Genomic DNA, 26,738 nt, shown 5'->3' on the forward strand with positions numbered 1-26,738 from the left:
GTGATATTTGAGTAATATGGGAGATCGAGTAATGGATGATTTTCAAACAAAGTAACAAGCCCTTATGAAGTAAGTTTCTGGAAAGAGATCATATAAGGGAAAGATTCTTTCTTGGTACCAGATGGGAAAGTCGACTAGTCGGACAAATGATTTAGAGACTTATTCCTGAAGGAAGCATCTCCATGCCACGTGCATATGACATAGAGCCCGTTTGGAATGGCTTATAAGTTGCTGAAAACAGCTTATAAGTTGTTTTCAACTTTTTTGAGTGTTTGGCTGGCCAGCTTATAAGCCATTTTGTGCTTAATATAAGCTCAAAAAAATAATTGGGCCCGTTTGGCTTAGCTTATCTAAAGCAGTAAGCCAAAAAAAATAAGTTGGGCTAACCCAATTTTTTTGTTTTTTTTTTGGCTTATAAGCTGCTTTTTTTAAGCCCATCCAAACAGGCTCATAGTAAGAAATAGAGTAGCATCACCAGTTGACCTCATTATAGAAACTACTAGGTGTCTACCTTAGGACTAAACTCCCTAAGGAGTCAGAATTTGGAAGAAAAGGACTAGATGAATTCATACTCAAGATCTACAGCTACATCGGGATAGGTTAAAGTGACTATAGAGCAATATGGAGAGGACATGTATGCAAGAGAGTTCGCCATGGGATCTTCGTACTCATGCTCGACAAGTGGAAGCTTGGAGAAAGGGAAAACAAGAAAGTAGAATCCCACATCAATTAAGTGTATGGGTTGAAGCCTCCTCATATGGTTATGGACAATCATCACCATTTAAGCTAGCCTTTCAGATACATTTAGGCTCAACATCCATTTTCTTAATACGGTATCAGAGTTAGACCCATCCTTGATGTTGGGCAATCCAATATTGGTGACACCCATATTATGCTACTCCACGCTCCATATGTTCAATCCTCGGAGTGCAGAGGAAGGCTATGGGTTAGAATCCCATTGGCTATTTGTATGGAATGTGATCTCCTCATATGATTCCGCATAATCCTCACCACTTCAACTAGCTTTTAGAATAAAGTTAAAAGAAGCTCCGCGTTCTTAACAAAAAGCACCTAAAAAGGAAAGATCTTGATAGGCATTTGGACATTAACTTCAATCAAATATTGTTTGCAATTTTTTCAGGTAGATAAGTTTTATAAAGAAATTCAAAAGGAATACCAAGAAGGTACTTATAGAGTACAAGCAAACTACCAAAGAAAAACAGATACAAAATGTACTCCTACAGTTCCATTAAAGCTAAAAATCGTTTCAAGTTTTCCACTACCCTTTCCTTACACCAGAAATATAGATTTTGCAAGGATAGCATAGGAATCTAGAGCCTCTGATGTTCAAGGCATCTTCTGTGTCTTTCCAGTCAAATGGTCCACGTGATGCACAAAAGAATGGTCTTCCATATCTTCTCCCTCCTCTTGCCTACTATTTGAAACTTCCAAATCTCCAATAAATTTCTAACACTATTAGGCATTACCCATTTCACCCATAGATATTACGGAACAGATCCCTGATCTATGCCGTATGCTTGCAGTGAAGAAATAGATGATTAACATATTCCTGATTTTCTTCAGAAGAAAAACACCTGTTGCATAAAGCATATTCTCTTCTAGCATATCTTGAGTAAGACATTTGTGCCGGGCAGCAATCCATCCAAAACCAGCAACTTTAATTGGTACTTTGGTCTTCCAAAGCATCTTCCAAGACCATGACTCCTGCCCAAACACCTGTCCAAAATCTAGTTTTGGACCGATTTCCAAGCTTCACCACTATATAAATGACAGAATTTTGTAACACAGGCCATAACTACAAATATAATTTCACAAAGTGGCTCCTATATATGAAATCATTGGACTAGGATCCCAGAAAGCCTTTTTACCATATTTAGTGGTAATCAGTTTGTTCCGAGGCTCATTTTCTTCCTCGTTAAATCTCCATAGTCATTTGCACTGTAGAATCTTGTTATGAAACTTCAAATTCCTCAACACAACTCCTCCCGCTTTCACACTTCTCATTACTTTCTGTCATTTCACCAAATGCATTTTTCTCTCTACATTTCCTTCCCAGAGAAAATGACTCCTAATGGAGTTGATTTTCTTTTCAACCACTAAAGGTATAGGGAATAATGACATTAAATAAGTTGGTATATCATCAGACACACTAATAACCAAAATAAATCTCCCTCCAAAGGATAAATAGTATGCATCATATCCCTACCACACGATTTAACATCTTCAACCTCTTCAAGTGAAGGGCCTTTGGAACCATTCCCTGTCCTCATCAGTTAATTTGGCCACCTCTTCATCATGCCACGTGGGCCTCCAATGCTCCACTTCTGCAAATAACCCCTTATAATAACCTACTATGTAATTTCTGATACTTTCCTCATCTTCCACCAGCTTCTCCCCAATTTTAATTTTATCAATACAATTAAATCTCTAATGTGCATAAGCTTTCCAGTGAACAAATTTGTATTCGTACTCTTTGCTTTATCCATATCTCCCTTCATTTCTGTCTCCGTGACACCTCTTCTGCCTTTGAAGGAAGTGAATTCCTTTCGGCAGTAACAGTGATATCTTCCTGCGCATGTAGCCTACCATGATCAATTTCCTCAAGTTTATTCATAGCCTTCCTTTTCTTTTCATCCAAGTGAAATTTATATCCAACCACAGCTGAAGCTTTCAAATACTTTTTTTCAACTTCAACCAAGTATTGTCCAAATGGACGGTGTTCATCGTGAATTTTCGCTGACTATCTTAGAAGGAAACAAATAGTTGTCAGTTCGTGTTGAATGAGCAAAAATGATGGAGAAGATATAAATCACTTAATGTTGCATTATTCAGTGGTTCACAACTATGGACCAAGTACCAACCCTAATAGGTATCAATTGAGTTTTTTCCTAAAATAGTATTAGAGGTGATATTGGTGGAGATAAGGAAGTTCGGTCCTGAGAGGAAAGCAGCATGGAAAGCTAACCTTCTGTGTGGACACAATTAGAGTGAAAGGACTAGGAGAATCTTTCACATGAAAGAAAATCTAAGATGACTAAAGATTTATGAATTCATTTGTACGTTTGGCTCAAAGAAAGTACCACTTTGTATAGACAGTTGGGTAGACTTGTGAGAAGAGCAGTAGCATACCAGCTCACCAATATATATTTTTGACATTGCCTTGGCGAATCAATAAATGCATTTTGCATTAACAAGCTACATACATCTTTAATATATTTAACTGTTTACCTTGTACCAGCATAATGACGTGAACGTCTTGCTATCAAAGTCAACTTGAAGTCCCGCCCAGAGAGAGACAGAGTATCCTGTATTCATCAGAATAACTAGATTAATGGTACATCTTAAGTTTGCGAATAAGGTAAGTCAAACAATCTAGTTTTGGAAAGGCTTCTCTTTGGAAACCAAAAAAACAACCTAAGTATCAAGGCATCAAACTAATAGTAAGAATAACTTGACAAAAAAAGTAAGAGAAAGAATAATGTATTATGCTTTAAACAAAACAGCCTCACATTTCAATCCAATAAACATTCTTAAATAGCAAAATTATGTGGCAGATCGTCAGGTTACGCAACAGGTCATAAGGTCAGGTACTTCACTTCTTTGAATATAGGCCCTATGGAGTTCGGCATGAAATTCCTGGACTTCTAATTTTTTTTTCCATTTTCATACCCCTGTACCAATTCCCCTCACTATTCACCAGGAGAGAACAGCCTTCTGTTTACTGCTGCCTGCTACTATTTCATGCCACTAGTCAATGCCATTCCTGCCGAAGGTCTATCGGAAACAGCCTCTCTACCTCACAAAGGTAATTTCTACCTCAAAAAGGTAGGGGTAAGGTCTGCGTACTATCCTCCCCAGACCCCACTTGTGGGATTACACTGGGTATGTTGTTGTTGCTGTCGTAGTCAATGCCAATCCTATTCCAAAACCACCATCACGAACCCTAAATTTCCCTTCTATTTGTGTTGCAACATAAAGCCCCAAAACAAAATCATGAAATAGCATTTTCAGATATGTTCGCATGAAAAAGACACCCAGACTTGCCTAAATAACAGAAGCACTATTAACAAGATAATTCAACAGCTGAAAGAGAAATCAGTTAGACAAACAAGTTTGATCCTATCCTTAATATTAACCCCCAGCCAAACAGAAAAGAGAAAAAGAACGCTTGTGGAATCATATGGTTCTCCTTGCATTCCATGGGCTAGATCAGTAGGCCTATATTCCACAAGAGTGGGAATCAATGTAAATTAACTTTAAATACCAGATGATCACCTGCTTGAAGAATCCATAAACCAATGCCACTGTCCAAATAGTGTTGTGAAGGAGATTTCGTATTCCACGTGTCAGATATTCATTCCAGACAAACATGGTGTCATACAGGTCTGGTCCACTCTCATTATTGCACATGTTCTTCTGTAGACTCCTCATAACATGGTATGAGTAACTGAAGAAGAAATCCTTCGTAAGGTCCACCATGCAAAGGAGTTTCCTGTACCTATACCATGAGCAGATCAAGACTAACCAATCATAAAACTAATAAAAGTTGAAATGAACAGAAACGTACAAAGGCCTATAGTTTTGTGGAAAACCCGTCAACCCTGCCCTCATCATAGAGAGAGAGAGAAAGAGAGAGAGAGAGCAGAACCAACATGGTACTATTCTTCTTCTTCTTTTTTTTTTTTCTGAATTGTTCAAACCAACATGATACTTTCTTAGTCATCATCAATGCTTTTCCTCCATAGACCCAAAAATTAACAGTCAAACACATATGGTAAGCAAAGGAAGGCCTAAAGAAAACTAGATGACTAGGAACCTCCAAAAGTAAATTAATGAAACTAAACATCAGTTACTTTTGTAAGTCTGCTTTTTTCTTGCCCCTTTTTTTTAACTTTTGGGGGGGAGGGGGGATATCTCTCCAAAAGGAGCTTAAATCCAGATCGAGTCTTATTTTATTCAGTTTTGATGTTCCGTTACTTCACGTGCCTATATAATTAGAAGACATTGAATGTGCATGCATATTTTGTCTCCAACATACACTAAAATAATTTAGTACCACATACCAGATTAACAAAGTTGCTGCCATGTGACCAGGAGGTCACGGGTTCGAGCCGTGGAAACAGTCTCTTGCAGAAATGCAAGGTAAGGCTGCGTACAATAGACCCTTGTGGTCCGGCCCTTCCCCGGACCCCGCGCATAGCGGGAGCTTAGTGCACCGGGCTGCCCTTTTTTATACCAGATTAACAAATTGCAAACCTTCTAAAGATAAATCTGAAACAATAATTTGCATACAAGATTGAGAACAAGTCCTCATTAACGTTTACTTGATATAGTAAAATAAATGGAAAGAAAAACTCTTGTATGTAAGCGGTCTACCAAAAAGTAGAGAATCTACAAAGAAATATGAATCTCTAGGAAAGAAACCCAGACTTTTATTGGAACCTCATTAGTACACCCAGAGAAAAAAAGGGATATCAGAGGTTATTCCTTAAAAATATACAAAATCATTTTGTGTCCCTTAGAAAGCGCTCCTATTTTTCTCTTTCTATACAGCCCACATGCTAGTTTTTTTTGAGACTATATATATATATTAAACCTGCATCATAACAGTGCAGCCATACTTACAAAAACCCTAGGACTACTACTTCACAAGGAACCTATCATATCAACTAGTGATTAAGCCTCTTCTACATAGTTTTCTTTACACCAAAAGTGAAACAAAATGATACAATTCATCTTGATTTTCAGCACAGAATTGCATTTGTCTTCAAAAACTCTATTGTTCCTCTCCTTCCAAATTATCCACCAAATAATAGCCGGAACAAGTTTCCACCAACTCTTTTATCTTACTGCTCCCCCATTATAGTTCCAGCACTTCAATAGCTCACAGCTGGTTGCCGGCATAGTCCAACTTAGTCCTACCATGTTCAAGAAAAGTTGCCACAATTGTATAGTGAAAGGGCAATGTAGAAATAAATAAGAGTTACTTTCTCTGGCTGCATCACACAGAACACATCTAGTGCATAGATGAAAACCCCTTCTCCTTAAGTTTTCCTGGGTGAGACATGCTTCTCTTGCTACCAGCCAAGAGAAACATGAAACCTTGTAAGGAGCCTTAGTCTTCCAAATGAATTTCCATGGCCACTGATCAGATTGTGTATATTGCCTAAGCTGATAATTGTATACAGCCCAAATGCTAGTGGAGCATCACAACCTTCTTTATGACGATGGTGTACGGCTATTGCACGAACTTCAATTATTCCACCGCGTACCTGCTACCTCTGACCTCACCACATCACTATTAATATCCAACTTATATCAAAGATTAAAGACAAATTGGAAATTCAAACTGACTAGATTAGACTATAAGATCAAATTAGATCCATTCCAAAATTTAAATTCCCAAATAGACCTTTTAATTTTGTTTGGTTCACAGACAAAGTTATACGGCGATTATAATGCAGGGATTGTACTACAAAGAGAAAGGGGCAGACCATTCTTTCCATATGTCAATTATGTGGGGAAGCTGAAGAGACCAACAGTCACCTTTTTTTGCACTGCGACTGCAGTTTCACTGCACAGTTATGGTCACTATTCTTTTTTTTTTTTTTTTTTTGTGGATCAAGTAAAGGTATTTCCATTCATAAACATGGCCAAACTAGCCGTATACAAGGGATATACCAAAAGATAAAGCATCTACACAATATGATTCTCTACAAACTCCGCCCAGTCATCTACACTACAAGGAACTTCCTGTTCACACCAAAAGAAAATAAGGGAGTAGAGACTACTCAACTACTCCTTAACTGACAGAAACTCGACTCTACTCTGTCAAAAGCTCTCCTATTTCTCTCTCTTCAGACCACCCACATTAACGCAAGTGGAACCACGTTACAAGCCCTTCGTCTTCTCCTCCTTATCCACTCTTCCAACTGAGCTTTCACACTTCTTGGCATTGCCCAAGGAATTCGAAACCACTTCAACATATCCCACCATAATCTCATGGTAAACCCGCAATGTAGAAGAAGATGGTCCATGTCCCCGCCAGCCTCCTTGCACATGTAACACCAACTGACACAGACAACCTTCCACTTTCTAAGACTTTCCGTTGTCAAAATCACCCCTAAGGTGGCTAGCCAGGTGAAGAAACACACCTTCTTCAGCACACTTGGAACCCATATAGCATTACATGGGAAATCAACCTCCTCCCTAACCAAAAATTTCTCATAAAACACTCCATTATTTCTCAAGCCCCACCACCACACATCGGGATTATCCACCGGATTCACTTGCCTATAAAGTAAGTCTATCAATCTTTGAAACTCACTCACTTCCCAATCTTGAAAACCCCTTCTAAATCTCAAATCCCAAAACGCCTTTCCCCTTTGTTGAATTGTCAAGTCTCTTTGGCAAGAAATTCTTCACAAACTTTGAAAGATTTTAGAGTAAATATAAAGTAAAAAACAGAAACCAATGTTATTTGGTCTTTTAGGTTCTTTATCCTCATATAAGTTATCCTGTGTTGAATTCGGTATGTATAAAATAATGCCAAAATTCCCCAAGGGGTTATCTCAATTGGCAAAGGTTGAGGGACTTGTGTCTTAGGTCACAAGTTCAAACTCTGTGCTAATTGAACTCAATTGGCAAAGGTTGAGGGACTTGTGTCTTAGGTCACAAGTTCAAACTCTCTGTGCTAATTGAACTAAGTCTAATATTAAGTGGAGAAGGGTAGAGAGAAGGATGTGATCTTGTGGTCAATAAAGTGATTGAGAACCATGAGGTCTCAGAATCAAATCCTAGCGGGCACTTCTCATCTGTCCAATCCTTGCTGGATAGTGTTACCTAGTAACTGGGCTGGTGAGAGGTAGTAGGTACTCCGTCGAACTAGTCGAGGTGCGGGCAAGCTGGCCCGGACACCACAGTTATAAAAAGAACTTAAAAAAACAAGGATAGAGGGAAAGGCCCATCATCCCCGATTGCGGTTAGCCAAAGAGGTGGCTCCAGACGGATTTCTCAGTCATAAAAAATAAATGCCGGAATTGCAATATAAAATTATACCAGTATTGCTTATACCAGAAACGGAGCACCAACCAAACACAATACAGACTACCAAACTTTATATGACATTATTTTTCTAATCCCAAAACCAAACATTCCTTTAATGCATGAACTCTTCCCAAAACTGAAAATGGCATAATTACTCAGAGGCGCACAACAGAAACTCCACATTCTAGCTGTCAAATAAGCAAGAACAGCTGGAGATGCTAACACCTAAGGCTAAGAAAAATTTACACCTTTAAATGCAGACCACGCCAAGCTCAGTGTCAAGATAATAAGCATGATCTTTTTCTGATAATGGTAACAGTGATAATAAGCATGATCTTGAAGTAGACAAGGCAAGAAATATCCAGAGAATGTGTGATGTGCAGCAAACTGGGTTGAATGCTATTAACCAGGGTACCACCAATGCAGGGGAACTGAGAGAGGTAGATGGTGCCTACCTCCAGCTTCACTTGCAGGAAGTGAAAGCTTTCAAACTCATTTCAATATTCTAATATTTTGCAGCCCAATCTTCTATCATTGGAGTAAGAAATGCCAATTTGCACCAATAACAAGTCAAACAAAAACAACCAGAATACATAGATGACTCAAAAAGTTTAAAAGTGATGGACCATATGCAACATCCTTATCAGAGAAAGACAAACCAAACATAGAAAAAGACACACCTGTTTTCACTGCTATAATTAACCATCTTTGACCTTGTTGCGGCATTTGGAACTGGGATCATTTCACTCTTAGTGATAGCATACACAGCATGACCACAAATAGCACCAATCTGCCTCCTTTTCGTGATAAGCAGCATATAATAAGGCCCCAAAAAATTGATGAAACCTAACAAAGAGCATAGAGATAACTGAAATCAGAAGAATGGAGCCTCTCGCATCAGAAAAGTTATACTCAAGAATTCACATACCGACAATGCCGTAACACGTAGAGACAAATTTCAGACCTCCAGTAGACTTGTTCCCCTCATGGATCCTTCTCAACAAGTCAGAGCACTCACGTTCAGTATAGGTAGCTGAATCTTCACGTATGTTAAGCTCAGAAGGCTCCATCCTGTCAATTTTCAACACTCTCCAGTATGTTCTACTCTTGTCCCTTCCTATTATGTAAAATTTCTGTGACAAAGTTTTTCACCAAACAAGAAAAGTATGTCAAGAACTTTAATGAGAGAAAAGGGAAATAATACAAAACATAAAGGACAGTACTCCTCCAAAAGTAAAGTTGAACTGAAACAAGAAAACTAGAGGACACTTCGGCAATGGGCCCCAACCACATTATACACGCACAAGGCGCCATCCTTAGATAATACTCATTGCTCTTTGATCAGAGAAAGCAACGGAAACTACTTTGTGCCAGATACACCCGCATACATTTTATCGAACTTTGCACCAATACAACGTGATTTATCTTGTCAAATAAATATTGGTATGAGCACATATAGAATTGCATCAAATGGTCAAATATCTGCGCACTTTGATGACCGCATAGGATGGAAAACTGTCCAATCGCTGCTTAGCAGCATTTACACTTAAGCTGATCTTAAATAAGAAAGATTAGTTAACAGGTTATAGAAAGTAATAAAACTATTTGTCGACAAAGAAGGTACGAACAAAACAATACATGCCAGCTTGTGGAGATTTAACAGGCTTATTAAATCTATCATTTCAAACTAGGGAATGAACTCCACATAATTGCAGTTTAAGCTTAAAAGGGCAGCTGATGCACTAAGCTCCCGCTATGAGTGGAATCCGGGGAAGGACCGGACCACAAGGGTCTGTTGTAACCAGCCTTACGCCCTTACCCCGCATTTCTGCATGAGGCTGTTTCCACAGCTCGAACACGTGACCTCCCGGTCAGTGGCGGAGCCACACTATGCCGAGGGTGTTCATCCGAACCCCCTCGGAAAAAAATACTGTTTTTACAAGGTTAAAATTATTTTTTATGTATATATAATAGATGTTGAACCCCCTTAGGCTTCTTCGTATGTTTACGTTTTTATATTTTGAACCTCCTCGGCGGAAATCCTAGCTCCGCCACTGCTCCTGGTCATATGGCAGCAACTTTATTAGTTACGCCAAGGCTTCCCTCCAACTTTGCCAGCTTAAGCTTACCACATTTTATGTTACCATTTTCAACAAAAAAAAAAAATGCCAGTTTAAGAAAATATCCTATGAATCTTACCACAATCAAATATCAAGCATTTTGACACTCCATAAACTGAATTATCATTACTATCCTAGAGGGAATTCAAGAGAGTCAATTATATCATAAGATCTTGATCCAATTAGCTAAATCAAATGATCAATAGGAAATGCCATCTCTTGACCATTGAACGATCAACTTTTGAACTGTCTTTCACTACTTACAACACACATTTTAAGTACCCTTAAACTCCTCTGATCCTCATCTAATACACTTCACTTTCTTAACCAAGCATAAAACAAGGCAATGCATTATTACCGATAGTGTTTGATATAGCCTGAATTTCTGCATAAACCCCTCTTGAATTGTTGGAGGGGCAAAAAGGTCTTCTTGTTCATGTTGATATTGTTGTTGTTGCTCCATTTCACAAGCTTCCGTATATATATTTGAACTAATATGATACAATCAAAACCCGAGCCTCAGGCTCGGGAACCAACTATTCCAGCATTCAAATCCAAGAAAACAATGAAAAAACAAATCCAATTATGAAGCACTACATACACTCAAAGCAACAAACATCACAATACACTTAAGTTGCTCCAAAAATATCATTTTTTTTCTTGTTTACCAGCTCAACTACAATAATACCAACAAACAAAACACCCCTTTGACTTTAACAACAAAAAAAGACTCTAATCTTGAAACCCCAATTGCATTTAAATCCCAAATTTAGGGAATGGTCATGGATCAAGAAACAAAAAAGGGATTATATGTATTATTGTATGTAACAAAGTGTGGGATGTTCTAGAAAAGCTAAAAATCAACAGAGAGAGAAATTGGAGAGATGAGAACTACATCTGTCTTTGATGGTGATTATATATATGATAATAATGAGGATGTTGCGTATTTTCTCAGTTTTTTTTGGTTGACATATAATAAGAGTATTAAATTTAAGAGTTATAGAATAGATCCAGCAATAGCCAAATCAATGGACACCACAATTTTATTTTATTATTTTGTGGGTTGGGGCACGTATCATATTTGTTGACGGTGAGGACCATAAAAATATAGGAAAATGAACTCTATGTTTATTTTTATTAAAAAAAAAAAAAAAAACTTTCCCCGCCTCAAATTATCTACCGTGTTTGTAGGGATCTAGTAGCTCAGTTGGTTGGCTACTTGAACTCTCACCTTGTTGGTGAGGGTTCGAATCCCCACATTGTAATCTCATTTTCCTTCCCCTACCTCATATGTAATAAAAAAAAAAAAAAAAAATCTATCGTGATTGTTCGTTTGGACATGATTTGCAATGTTTGGATATGTAATTTGGATTTCTTAGGTTGTATTTTCTCTTACATAGAAATTCACAAGTTGAGAAAACTATCAAAACATTCTCAATTCTTATATAATCTTACTAAATGAGCAAGTTATAGCTCAGAACAAAATTAATACGCTACTAGAATGTCTTTCTAAAAAATACAACATTAATTGATCAAACTTAGTTCAATAAAAACGAAAATTTAACATGAATAGTAATATAACTACTCTTTAATATAATCCTTTCATATGGTAGACATAAATAAAGGTTGGTGGAAATTAATGAGGTTGGTAAATGATTGGTAGGAGTAATTGTTAAAAATATTTACCAACTTATGAGTCTTTTTAAAAAAAAAAAAAAACTTATAGGTCAAGTTTTATATTTGAAACCTTTGAAACCCCAAATCATGCCTTTTTGGATGATTTGGGGTTTCAAACCAAACCATGAGATGAAATGCATGTCCAAACACTGGTTTCATCTCATGGTTTCAAACCGCATGTCCATCTCATGGTTTCAAACCGCATGTCCAAACGCCTACTTAAAATTAATTGTCTCAAATTATTTATCGTTTTAAAAGTCCAAGACACGCTTAATTATTTTTCTCCATTTTACCCTTAGTAGAATTCTGTCATTAATAGAGATGACACATAAATAGAGTAAGCGTTTAATGGAGAGAAATTATAACTTAGACATAAACAAGGATAACGATGGTCAAATACCCCTCCTAATTAATTTATTTCTTAAGAGGCGTGTAAAATAAAAAGGCGACAGATAATTTGAGACGGAGAAAGTATTTTTATTTTTTTTACTCCAAAGTGCCAAGTTTCAACTATTATTGAAGGAGATAAACATCCAAAGGATCTTATAGCATCATTTATAATGACTTAGAAAACTTTTGTGTTGATTCAAGCTTTTCTTGATTAAAATATCAAATATTTCAAGTTTTTTAAATATGCCACGTAACATTAAAACTCAGTTTAAATGACTGTACAAATTCAAAATAGTATTAGGATTTAAAATCTATTAATGCAATCAAATATAAACACCATTCATTTCTTTCAAAATTTTACCAACTAACCTGACACATTTTCCACACTGATTGAGATAGGAGTACTGAAATAACCCTCAGATACACATTTCACATGCATCAGTCATATAATTCAGCCTCTTTGCAATTTTATTAGTTATATAATATGTGAAGAAGAAAAATATTCATTTCCTTTAAAAAATTCTAGTTTGTTTTCAATACCTATTACCCGCAGAGATTACCGAAAATATTTGGAAATAACTTATTAAATGCCAAACTAATTTATACTCATGATCTATATTAGATAGTAGAATAAAATAATATGAAAATTCATTTACAAATCAGGAAATTACAACCAACATCAAACGTGATTATTTTTCTAATGTTCAATTTAATAAGTTTGAAAATCGATATGCTTGACATAACCTCCTATTATATGTGCCTTGTATGGATTAAATTTCCAAATAGCCATATAATTATATATTTTATACACACCGGTATCATAATGTTTTAATATAAGCTAGATATTTGTTACCAAAACTCAGTCAAAATGTAATATTTTCTTTAAACACTTTTGTGTAATCAGAAAGGCATATCCTTAAATAAAACTAAGGAGATGAAATGTTTTTTTTTAATTGACCTGCCTCCATTGAACGTTGATTTGTGCAAAAAGGACAGCTTTGAGTTTGGCATCCAAACTTTTACATAATCATTGAGTAGAGCCAATCTAGAATTGATCTTCTAAGAAACACCAAAAGAGGGTCCAACTAAGAACAAGCATCTTAATCTTGACACTAAATTTGTGAAAACAGATTAGGGTGGGTCATATACAATCTTAGAAGGCCTTGATGGTTTATTTATGAAAAAAGGTAGATCCCATTTGTCCATATTTGTGAGGCCTCTGACAATTTGTGGCATAGTGGAAAATGAGCTGCATTCATGGATCCCTTCTAGTCCACGACTTAGAGAGGCTAGTTAATCTGCAGGTTTATTTGCTTCCCTAAAACAATGACTTATATGGTATCCATGTTCTTCAACTAACTTCTGGGATTTTTGAACCATGTCTGAGATCCTCCAAGGTGGTTTCCATTCTCTGTTGATGCATTTGGCCAATAGTAAGTAGTCTGTTTCACCCCAGACCATGGGATAACCTTTATCAAACACACAATTTCAAGACACGGAAAAGTGCAGTTGCTTCTGCCATGTTGCTAGTGCCATGTCCCAAGTTAATAGAGAAAGTAAATATGGTGCTTCCCAAGCTGTTTCTGACTATGCCACCTCCTCGACACCTCCCTTGTAAGCACCTACCATCAGTATTGAGTTTGATAGTCAGATATGGAGGTTTGATCCATTTGATTATGGTGATGCTTCTTTGTTGAATATCAGCTTCAAAGATGTGGTACAAGCTTCTCCAGTTTTCCTCTATTTTTGCTTTACCAAATTGTTTTCTGGTTAATTGCACAACAGTAAACAAAACGTTAGATTTAACCCTGTACACAAAAGGTTTAGTATTTTCAAATTTGGTAGCACAACTTGTTCTCTATATTTCCCAACAAATGATAGGGGGGAGGATTGTGAAAGCAGCAATGAGGTTTTTGTCCTGAGTGTTCCACCAGTTAAGGATAAGATACTAAGGGGTCGTTTGGTAGTAAGTCGAAATTATCCCGGGATTATAATCCCGGGACTAATTTATCCCATCTATTGGGATTATTTTATACCATCTAAAAGATGGTATAAAATAATCCTAGTATAAGTGGGATAAGAAGGTATAAGCTGGGATATCCCAGCACTAATTTTTGTACCATGTTTGGTACAAGGTATAAATTTATTCCAGGATAAATTTATACCTCCTACCAAACATGGTACAAAAATTAGTGCTGCGATATCCCAGCTTATACCTTCTACCAAACGACCCCTAAGGGAGTTGTTGGTGAGTATCACACCCAAAGGATTAACAATATCACCCCAGACCTTTTTAGCAAAGTTTTCTTGACAAAAGAGGTGGTCTACTGTCCCAAGAGTGGTATTCTCAATGTTAGTAGCACAACAATGGCCCCCCAAGGTTGATGTTGATCCCAAACTTTGCAATTTTATCATCAGTTGAAAGTCTATTATATATGGCTCTCTAGGTAAGAAATTCCATCTTGAAAGGGATACTTTTGTTCCAAATCTTACTGGTGGCATAGCTAGGAGCTCTTTTTTGCCTAATATTGTTCCAAGCTGAGTGGACAATGAAATGTCCATTGTTGGAGTCAGCCAAACAGTTGGAGTCAGCCAAACAACTCTATCATGAATATGGTTGTCCAAGACTATATCCAGATTGATGATCTTGTTTTTCAGGTCATTGGGGGTTGAAATCGGAGATTGTTCCAGTCCTACACCCCATTCACATACACAAAATTGAGCTTGATATTGTTTTGACCTTCAACATTAGGACACAACAAATAAAGTGGTCCTAATTTGGACCAGTTATGAAACCAAAATGAGACCTCTCATTTACCAATCTTCCAATTGATGTGATGTTCAGAATGCATCTGAGCTTCACACATGATTTTCCATCCTTGAGAGTTCCCATTATTCCACTGCACCAGGGCAGAATGAAGGTTTTGAAGATATCATGCCCTCATAAAGTCACTCCACAGAAAGTTATTGGTTCTTGAATTCCACCACTATTTAGCTTTAAAAGTTAAGCATATATCAGAGATTTTTCTGTAATTTGCTCCACCTTTCTCATATGGATAACTCAGATTCTCCCAAACAATCCAGTGGTGCTTTCCTCCATTTTCATTCCCAGACCAGAAGAATCTAGCAATAATTTTCCAATTAGCTCCAAAGTACCTTTGGAGGGGTTAATAGCAATCAAGAGATGGGTAGGAAGGGTAAAAAGTACATGTCTAATTAAAGTGGCTCTCCCTCCGGTGGAAAGGAATTTGGTATGCCATCCTCTAATCTTGTTAGTGGCTTTATTAACAATATTAGAGTAGTAGGATAGCTTTTTGCTCCTGTGATCAATGGACACCCCAGGTATTTGATGGGAAATTCCTGATATCTCAGCCCAGTGAGTCTTTTCAGCATATTGATAGTAATGAGACTTGCTTTAGATTTAAGGGAGAAGCTGCTCTTGTACTCGTTGATCAGCTGCCCAGAGATTTGTTCATACCTGTTAAGAGTATTCATAATCAATTCAACAGATATCTTGCAACCATTATATAAAATAATAGTATCATCAGCAAAGGTTAAGTGATTGATTTTAGGTCCATCGTTGGACATATAAAAACCTTATAAGCAGGAAGCTCATGAAGCTTATTAAGTATTTGAGAAAGAAGCTCAGCACTAAGAGCCCATTTGAATTGGCTTATTTTTAAGTGTTTTTAAGCCAAAACAACTTTTAAGTCATTTTGTAGTGTTTGGATAAAGTGTTTTTAAGCACTTGTTTTTAAGCCAAAATAATCAAATAAGTCAAAAGCTACAATTCCTAACTTATTGCTTATGCTTAAAAGCAACTTCAATCATTTATCACTTGGTGGAGGAATATATAGTATTAAAAATAAGCCCATCCAAACGGGCTCTAAGAATGAAAAGGAAAGGGGACAGGGGATCTCATTGTCTTAAACCTCTAGAGGACTTGAAGAACCGATGTCTCCCCCATTCACAACCACAGAGTACCAATTATTGAAAAACTGTAAATAATATTCAAGAGACCCTAGCATAGGCTTTGGTCATGCCAATTCATGGCCACATTGCCCCTCTGTTTGGTCTGCTCATGTCACTAATGACCTCTTGTGTAAGAAGAATATTTTCAGTGATGGCTCTGCCTTTAACAAAGCCACTCTGATTTTTGAAAATAATTCTAGGAAGAATAGTGCTTAACCTGTTATTAAGAATCTTAGCAATAATGTTACCAGACATATTACATAAGCTGATAAGTCTCAAATCTGAGAAGGATTGAGGGTTCTCAATTTTGGGAATTAGAACAAGACAAGTATGAGTATAGAATTTTGGAATAACAGCACCTGAAAAGAAGATTGTTATAGCTCTGGGAAGGTCTGGAGCAATGATGTCCCAAGTACTTTGATAATAAGACCATCAGGTCCTAGAGCACTGTTAAGGTCTAAAGAGAAAACACAATCTTTAATCTCCTGCATGGAAGGTGTTGAGCTGAGCCTATCATTATCTATTCTGTAATGCATCTTGGGAGAAGATTGATAGGGTTATAATAAGGGTTGACATCGTCTTAAGAGAAAAGGTTCTAGTAATATCTAACAACCCCTTCAACAACTATATCATTCCATTCAAGCCATTGATCCTGCTCATCCATAATTTTCTTGATGTTCAACTTCTTCCTTCTGTCTTTGATAATATTGTGGAATTAAGCAGTGTTGGCATCCCCATCTTCTATCCATTTTACTCTAGCTTTCTGTCTGAGAATTGAGTCTTGGAATTTGAGGAATTTCGTAAATTCAGCCCTACTCTTAGACAGTTCTCTTCTAGTCTCCTCAGTGTTATTCATAACACTGTTTTCTTCTAGTATTCACATCTGAACCTCTAGCTTCTTAGGTTCTTCATAGATATTACCAAAGGCTTGCCTAGACCAAGTACTCAGAACTTTACATGTTTTCTTGATCCTCTGATGAAAAATGTACAAGGGGTTACCATAAACTACTTTATCCCAAATTTTCTGGACAATTTCTTTGTACTCAGAGTGATCTGCCCAGATGTTTAAAAATCTAAAGTATTTAATGATTTGTCAATTCTCCGTATTCAATTTGACTAGGAGAGGAGCATGGTCTAAATAAGTTCTAGACAAATGAGTTACATATGTGTCATTGAACTTGTCAAACCATTGAGAATTATAGTCTAGCCTGTCTAACTTTTCCTGAATTATAATAATTGGGGGGGGGGGGGGGGGGGGGAGGCCCCTATTGTCACACCAATTATATTTAGCACCAGATAAGCCTACATCCTGGAGACCACAATCAAGGAAGTCAAGACTTTCTTCCAGGGATCTGCCACCAAATTTTTCATCATTGGATAGCACTTGAAGTCTCCAATGGCACCCGAAGGGTCTTGAATATTATTAGCTATGTCCCTCAATTCTGATCAAAGATCTTTTCTCAGATCTTCAGTGCATTTAGCATAGATTACTGAAAGGAAGAAAACTAGATCATCATTGTGAGCTACTTTGATAAGGATGTGTTGAATATTGTCTTGAATAATGTCCACTCTAACACCATTGGACCAAAATATCCAAATTTTGTTAGAACAGTTGTTAAAGGCATGATGGAATCTTACACTTCTTTTGTACTTTTTTAGCTTTCTACAATCTACTGAAGGTTCTTGTAGGCAAAGCAAAGGGATATGGAATTCTTGTTTGAAAGTTTTATTTCTTTCCAGTGATCCACTAGATCCTATTCCCCTAATATTCCAAGATATTGTATTAATCATTAGAAACATTAGGTGGGAGGATTGTTTGGACAACAAGCAGAGTGGAAAGATCCACAGATTTTTAGCAAAAGCTCCCTCCAAGAATAAGGTTACTCCTAGGTGAGAAATTGTTAAAATAAGTGATGCTTTGTTGAATAAGATTAGGACCTCCTTCATGGTGGTCCTCCTTGTTTTGTTCTCTGTTACTCTCCCCATCAGATTTTGAGGAGGAATTGTCTTCCCCTTGCATTCCATGAACATTTCAGAAGCCTCATTCATGGAAACTATATTAGGAAAAAGAATCCCAATAAACTGCCACTCCTACATCATATAGAGCACCAGGATCAAGAGGATTATGGTGAAAAAAACAGTGTCATCATATCTCATAGTAGCCTCCACTAGTATTCCAGGTTCTATTTCTTCAGTTCTAGATTCCTGAAAACAATCTTATACTTTCTTGCACAACATACTGAATAAAAATTCATGAGCATGGTACAATCTCTTGCAACTATTCATAGCTATTATTTTCTTTCTAGGAGCACGAAATAGTCTTTTCCAACTATTAATACTTCTCTTTATTGAGTTAATTTGTAAACTCGCATACATAAATAATAAAATTTCATATTGACAAGTAGTTAGATTAACATATTATTCAAAGTGATCACGAATGAAAATAAAATGTGATATGAACTTTAAATCCATCATAGTCACATAATGACACTTAGAAACAATTTGTGTTGATTCAAGTTTTTTTTTTTAATTAAAATATCAAATATTCGTAACTTTTAAAAGATGCCACATAACATTAAAACTTAGTTTGAATGACTGTATAAATTGAGAATATTGTTAGAATTTAAAATTTATTAATGCCATCAAATATAAACATCATTAATTTCTTTCAAAATCTTGCCAACTATTATGATGCATTTTTCACACCGGTTGGGATGGGGAGTATTGATATAACATATGTTCTACAATCTCAACCACCAAATACACATTTCACATGCATCATTCATATAATTCAGCTTTTATTTATCATATGTAGAGAAATAAGTATACATTTACTTTAAAATATTTGAGTTTATTTTAATACCTATTACCCGCAGTCCGTAGATAACTGTTGGAAAAATTTAAGAATTTTTTTTATTAAATGCCAAATTATTTATCTTCATGATCTTATATTAGATAGTAGAATTAATTTATTTTCATGATCCAACATTAAATGTGATTATCTTTCTAATGTTCAATTTAATAAGTTTGAAAATTGATCTTTTTGACATAACCTCGTATTATATGTGCCTGGTATGGATTAAATTTCCAAATAGCCATATAATCGTATATTTCATGCACAACGATATCATAATGTTTTAATAAGCTAGTCATTTGTTATCTTAACTCAGTCAAAATGTAATATTTTCTCTAAATACTTTTGTGCAATTAGAAAGGCATACTTATACTTAAAAGAAAACTAATGAGATGAAATGTTGACATGTTGTGTTACTTGATTATTAATTATTCAGAATAGAAATCTTCAAAAATCAACTATACAACTCTTAAAAAAAATCTGATAACATATAAAATGCAGAATATTTATATTTAATGATTTAACACTTTTCCTATTTCAGTTGGTTGCGATTAGTTGACCACTTCTCATCATCATTATCATCTTTCTTTCTCTCTTTTTTTCTGTGATTTATCATTCAGTGTTCAGTATTCGTATTGAGGCTTCGATTTATTCGAATTGGCGCCGCGTAAGGGGGAAACGCCTCCTAATATAATTTTTTTTCATATACAAGACTCGAACCTGAGATCTTTGATTAAGAATGAAGAAATCCTATCTATCCCACGACAACCTTTATGGTTCTTTCTCTCTCTTTTTTGTTGGTAAACCATCTGAAGAATACTTTATAATTTGTATTTTTAAATCACTTGCAACCACATCCTAGTGGCGTGGAGTGTTTTGCTTTGTGTTGCCTATTTGGTACTAATAAGGAAACAGTGAAATGGATTCTTAGAAGTTAACATTTTACTCTTCAAAATTGTATTGCTTCCTCTAAGTCTAATTGATATACTTTCTCATCCTCATTTTTTCTTATTTTTCTTTTAACAAAAATTCAAATTTTTATTCTACTAATTTGGTATAGCATTTTTTTCACAATGATTTTTGGATTATAAAATAGACAATAAATTTTAAATAAGTAGAATTGTTATTCAAAAAATGAAAATAACTCAAACACTTATTTTCCCAAAAATTAAGGCACATCATCTCTATTAAAAACATAAATTTCAATTCCGTCAAAGACTTCTAAAGAAGAGATTATTTTATTTTATAATAATTCGATATTTGAAATTTACTAACCCGATTAATTCAAATTTATATCGCATAAAATTCATGGAAGAAAAACACACTTCCTACCAATAATTTCTTCATTTTGAAAGCGGACCAAAAGAGGAGATGTTGACCACAGCAACACTACATGGAACTCAAACTACCAAATCTTTCAACCTTTCTATTTTATTAGTAACTAGTATAAGTACCCGTGCGATGCGTGGTTGATAGTTAAGAAAAGTAATCACAGTATAATTAATCGCGAGCTACCCTAATGAACAAAAAAAAATAGTTGTAAGATAAATGTGATAAGAGAAAATAACATAAAGTCCTTCAAATTGGTATAGTTCAAAATTTTAACTCACTTGAAAAAAGTCAATTCACTTAAAATATGTACCGCTAAGCACACGTCAAATCTATCATTCAAATGATACTAAGATAAATGTATGAATTTTTATACTTGAAACAATGCCGCACCAAATATGGAATGGATATAAGTCACATAGATCCAATAGCATAAGATCGTGAAGGAAGATACATAAATGGGAAGTCGCATGTTCGACCTCCCTCCCTGTTCTAATATGCCTCTTAATAGAAAAAGTGATAGAGGAATAGAGGATAGCAGCTATCTCTCTGCATAATATCAAACACGTTATCAAAACTTCAGTAATGGATGAGACAAACATGCGATTACAATAAAGGCAATAAGTCATGAGCAAAATCATGTTAGATTTGTCTGATAAAAACCTCTTAAGTTCGCCGTTGATTCACCATAACATCCTTTTTCAGTGCCACATAAAGTTCATTAGTTAGCAAGAATACAGTTATGGTAGAAACAACGCCAAAGGTTATTTCATATTAATTTTACATGTCTCCATCTTCAGTTATTTCGTATATTATAATTTTACCTTAAGATAATATTGTAGAAAATTTCCCAATCAATATATAATACAGATTATCAGATTTTTAGTGGGCTTCTGCCACTATATGCACGGTTAATTCTTTTTCCTCTCCTTTTAGTAATAGATAGATTTCCTATTCTTCATTTGTATATGAAGAATTTTAATGAATCCTAGATTTTCATAAATTCGAATCTAACCGAATGTACTGTATCCATCCATAATCTAGTTTATCCATATCAAATTATATAAAGAAACCAAAAGTTTTGAGATTCAACGTACCTCTTGATGCCTAAGAACCCGAAAATCTTGTTATTGAGAAATGCCTTCTTCCCCGAAAGTTGAAACTCTGAGTAAAAAGTAACTCCAATGGTGGAATCCCTCTTGGAACATTCACATATTGGAGCAATTTAGCTGTCCTACGTTTTCCCCTTTCGGTCTAAATTCAAAGGGCTTTGATTTTCCCTTTTATTGCCGCCATTCAAATATTTTTAAAATTTGTCCAGTTCTTGACCCTCCGTATGAACATAAACAGTTGACAACATCCATAGTTCTTTATCCTAAAGTTTACCCACCTCTGTTTTGCAATAGCTTCCTTTAAAAACATCATAAGCTTTAAAATGGCTCATGCATGGTCCCTAAATATTTCAACAGATCACGAACTTCTAAGCTTGTTAATCTTTCAATTGAATGTAATACAACTCGTAATGTAAATGAATCATCATCCTCTTTTCCTTCTTCTTATTTACAGAGTAGATCAAAGCTTTAGATTTTCTTAATGAGTAATAACGCATTACTAAACAAATTAGAACTCTTCTACCAACACATTAGTTACTAAAATGATATAGTAGGTTTGCTACTCAGTTTTCCATGATAGACATGAAACATGGTCTAGGATTTTCAACTTTCTAAATTGTTCTATACATATACATAGGTTCGGCCTCGAGCTACTCGTTTGCATATTACCATTTTACGCTATAATTGTCATAGTTCCATGCTAGTAATTTCAAAATCACATTAAATGTAAAGGAAAAGTACCCCTCCCTCCTTTTTCTTTACCTTGAGAATGTACTCGAACAAAACCAACAACAAATGACGACATGTTGAGGCCGTAATCATGTGCTTTACTAACGAATACAATGGATTCCACCATGTATGGGAGAGCGGGCGAAGACATGCAACTTCCATCAAATATTTTGAGAAGTCGTAGCTAGGGATCAATTGATTTTTTTTTTGTTTAAACAATAATCAATCACATTCACGATAAAGGAAATCTTTTTTCACACCAAAAACGTCCCATAAAAGAAGAAGAAACTTATATTCCCTTTACATTCATGACATATTTTGTTCCAAGTTTTGAGTTTTAATTCTCACACCATCACTAACAATAGTCAGAAATAAGTTTCTTAAATCCTTTAATTGCTTCAATTTTGTCTTTATTTTCATAAATCTACCCAAAACAGATATATACAATGACCGAAAATTGTATAAGAAACCAAGAAATAGATGATACCTTAATAGATTAATTGAATGAAGAAGCAGAAGATCAAGTTGCTATTCTATTGTCATCAATGAAGAAGCAGGAGGTGCAATTACTATTTTATTGTCATTAATTCCTGCTGGTGTTGTCAATATGATCAAGCTTCTAGGTGAAGGTAATAATGGTTTTGGCTTCCTGAAAAACACACTCATATAAATGAAGATATTCACAATATAGATGAAAACTTTCAGGTAGCAAAAGGGATAAAACTTCTAATGTAGATAAAAATGAAACTTGCAAAAGTCCACATCCATTTCAAAAGAGGCAAATAAAGGAAAAAGTGAAAAGTGAAATTGAAAGAGCATAGCACTGTAATTCCACTCAATATTCTTGATCAATTCAAAGCAAAAAAACTCTACAGCTTCTTCCTCTTCTTTAATTCAGAAACATAAAACATCTTAATAATACTCAAACCAGATTAAATCGATTTTTTCATTCTGGAAAAAATGCTTAATAAAAAAAGGTAGCTTGGCAGCTTAAGTGTTGAACCAAAAAAGGTAGTGTTTTTACCTGAAGTGCATTTCATAACCAAGTGGATAGAACAAAATGGCTTAATTGTTTTCATACGAATGAGAGTAACTGGATTTTTTTCTTTTTTGAACCTCTCCTCTAGGAAGTGGAACATACTCTTCTGCCTCGAGATCAAAATCTGTAGCAAAAAGCACCACTCCTACCCACTCTCTTTTAACTGCTCCACTATTTGTTTCAATGTATATCACATCGTCAACAATTACCTGGGAGAAAGGAGATGAGAACATAAAAGTTACGAATTAAAGCAGTACTATGAATGGTGCCAAATTAAATTATGAATAATGTGCAATTCCCTCTCAGATGCCTTCTAGAAACATTCACCAAAAAATTACATTAAATAAACTAAATTGACACCATCAAAGAAATGGTCCAACCTTAGATCTAGCATTTTGATGCTAAGGAGGGAAAGAAAATATTACTATGCCGTAATCATCCACTATTTCCACAACGGCTAAAAACAACAAAGAACATGCACAGTTACTCACTCTTGTATGAGGGCTCGATAACGGTCATCCCGTGAGTTTTAAGCCATATAATCAGCTATCAGCATCCTTCATTGTTTTCTGCAAAGCCAGAATTAAGCGACATTTCTTTGGGGCATTTAGTCAACATCTATTAGACACTTTTCAACTAAACATAAAGTGGTAGTGCGGTTACCTGTGGAAGTTTTAATTCAAATTGATTGAAAAGATAATTGCAACCACACAATTATAACCGGATATATATCAAGAAAATCATACAAAAATAATTTTAAAATACTACTAAGAAATTCGGCAGTTAATTTACTTCTAATAAGTAACTTCTCCTCACCGCTTAAGTCGTAAGTCTTAACCAACCCTCATGCCCAAATTCTGGTATTGTGACTTGCACTGAGATGGAAGATCTACTAAGAAAGAATTTATGAAATGATTTCACGAATATAATATTGCCAATTTAATCTTCACATAAAAGTAATTGAAAAATTAAAGAGCATGTTTCAGAGCCTGATCGTCTACAACAAAATTACTTAGAGGTTAAATATTGAACTCCTTAACAATTTTATTTTTTTATTTTTTTATAAATGAAACAGAAAATATGTACTTGATGGTTTAAATTACATAAAATTTCATCTCACACCAAGCCTTCCGCTTCATCTTTGCTGCTTCTAGATGCTCACTGTTGACATCCTTCTTTTGCTTGAATTTTGACAGCCAAGAAACTGGGAAAACATGAGTGATCAATGAAGATGAAAGTTCTTTTCCCCACATCATCCTTCACTATAAAAAGATAAAACAAAAGAAATGAAAGTGTTGGAATTATGGTAGTAGAGTTTTTGATAATGATTTTGCATTGAAAATTCGAAGCAGTTTTTGTTAAGACGGTTTCATTTTTTTTATTTGTGAGGAAAAACAAAATAAGAACGTGGGTGATATCGTGATAGGGAGTTTTAGGTTTTGGGAATACGTGGGCCACTGGGGTTAGCTTTTCCTATTCATATGCTAATGGAAGTTTAGGGAATTTGTTAGTTACCACATTTAAAAAAAAAAAAAAAAACAATGCACGTACAAAAGAAGCCTCACAAGAAATTAAATATTGATATGTAATTATTTTTAAATTCAAAACATTAACTAATAACTAACTAATTAACTACTTTTGATCCTAAAACTATCCTCTTTTTAATAATATATAGATGATTTTCGCTTGTCTAATTGAGTACTTGTCACTTGTCAAATGGGAGACTTGAGCCCACCACTAATAAATAATTCATAACTCTTTTTTTTTTTTTTTGGTTCCTTGACGGTTCAAATTTGGTTTTTTTTGGTTTGGTTCAAGTCTTAAAGAACCTGTGTTTACCTTAACGATTCAAATATATATTATTTAGCAAAATTGATCGATAACGTAAAACTCTTTAATCATATTATTGAAAGTCATTTTAAAACCATTGACTTTAAGACTTAGCTTTTTTTAAGAAGAAAAAAGTTCACTTCGTGTCAAATATTCGCTTGGAGTCAGATTAATTCGGTTTAAGCCGGAAAGTCCTTCTTTAGGCATTACACACTTTATACCAAAGGCAATTTCATTTTTATGGATTAAATTTAAGACATTTGATTAATGATGGAGCGATACTTACCACTCGCCCACAAATACTTGCGGTAACTTAGCTTATTGTTCTAGTAGACTTTAACTTGTTGGTTTTGGGGAACCAACAAAGTAAAGTACCCTCCAAAGAACAAGAAAATAAACGAAAAAGGATTAAGTATGCCCTCAAAGTATGTGAAATTGAGCAGATATGTCCTTCGTTAATAGTTTAATATTTCTTCAATATGTACATAGTTATTTTTTTTTCTACCCGTGTTTATGTAACAACCAAAGCCAAGCACCAATTTCTAAGTCAGAATATGTATAGTTTAGCATAAGTTAATTTTTTTTTAACATACTAACGATTTAGACAATATATTGAGGTAATAGAAGTTCATATCTTCGATGATGAAAATGTAATTTATAAATATATTTTTGTTCTTTAATTTTTTGAGTTTTTTTGCAATCGATTCACATATTCCCAACACTATACTTGTGTCCTCATTAAGGATGAGAAAATTTCCATCATGTTACTATAAAATGAAAAATGAAGGAGCTTGCGTTAAAAGTTTAATTAGTGTCTAAATAAGTAATTTCTTAGAATAATAACAATTAATCCTCAAGAGTCGAGTTTCTCAGCAAAGAAATATTGTTATGAAAAATTAGTGGCTTTGGAAGGGGTTTGTCATCCAAGAAAATAATTATTTAACTTGGTTAAATTTGAGAGATCACATTTGGACCTTTTCCGGAAAACAAAACAAATTTTTTGAATTATGGGTCAAAACTATTTAGAGAGAGAGGAGGCCATTCTTTCAAATAATGTTGGAGAATAATTCCTTTCCCTACTAAGAATATCCATGAGATGATCTATCAACTCATTTGTCATCAGAATTTTTCATTGGACAAGGCAAGAGATCTCAAACTTGGTTTAGTGAAGGTTGTTTTATAAAGCTTATATTTAAGGCAATTTATACACATCGAATCATTATTAGTCGGGATAAAACTATACTCTAGACTAATAAAGAGATGCGCGCAATTTTTTTTTTTTTTTTTTTGTGTCAAATGAGCAAATAAAACCAAAACAATGCCTCTTCTCTTTTGCAGGTTGGACTCTCCAATATTACCAATAAAAAAATTGTACTTGCTATGGAGTGAAAAAAGAGTTTAAAGATGACAGTATTATGTAGGAGGTGGAGAGATGCGAGTAGTTACAAAACTATCATTTGGTGGGATAAAAATAATAATTCTGAGATAAAATGCGGGATTTATTTATCCGCGTTTGGTTACGAGTAATATTGACACCAAATTTTGGCCCTCCAATAATTTTATTTAATTATTCGGAGTTCTTGAATCTCAAACAGAGTGAAATATGCATTTGACAAATC

General features: G+C 35.0%; 1 protein-coding gene and 1 long non-coding RNA gene across 2 annotated transcripts in view; both read right to left on the minus strand.

Moving 5' to 3' along the window:
• The window catches only part of LOC132603341 (phosphoinositide phosphatase SAC3-like), a 33,962-nt gene extending 22,734 nt beyond the window's left edge, over positions 1–11,228 (minus strand). The window contains exons 1-5 of the mRNA XM_060316363.1: positions 10,546–11,228; positions 8,996–9,200; positions 8,748–8,913; positions 4,297–4,519; positions 3,250–3,326 (exon numbers count right to left, since the gene is read on the minus strand). Of these exons, the coding sequence (XP_060172346.1) occupies positions 3,250–3,326; positions 4,297–4,519; positions 8,748–8,913; positions 8,996–9,200; positions 10,546–10,650 (776 nt within the window). The 5' untranslated portion in view covers positions 10,651–11,228. The remainder of the gene's footprint in view (positions 1–3,249; positions 3,327–4,296; positions 4,520–8,747; positions 8,914–8,995; positions 9,201–10,545) is intronic.
• Positions 11,229–20,714: 9,486 nt separating this feature from the next.
• LOC132603342 (uncharacterized) lies at positions 20,715–25,366 on the minus strand. Its single transcript, XR_009568173.1, has 3 exons — positions 23,781–25,366; positions 23,275–23,498; positions 20,715–22,899 (listed from the first exon to the last, which is right to left on the minus strand). It is a non-coding gene; the product is annotated as an uncharacterized LOC132603342 (long non-coding RNA).
• Positions 25,367–26,738: the final 1,372 nt, after the last annotated feature.

This window comes from Lycium barbarum, chromosome 7 (assembly GCF_019175385.1).
Source record: "Lycium barbarum isolate Lr01 chromosome 7, ASM1917538v2, whole genome shotgun sequence".
In the NCBI taxonomy this organism is placed as follows: domain Eukaryota; kingdom Viridiplantae; phylum Streptophyta; class Magnoliopsida; order Solanales; family Solanaceae; genus Lycium; species Lycium barbarum.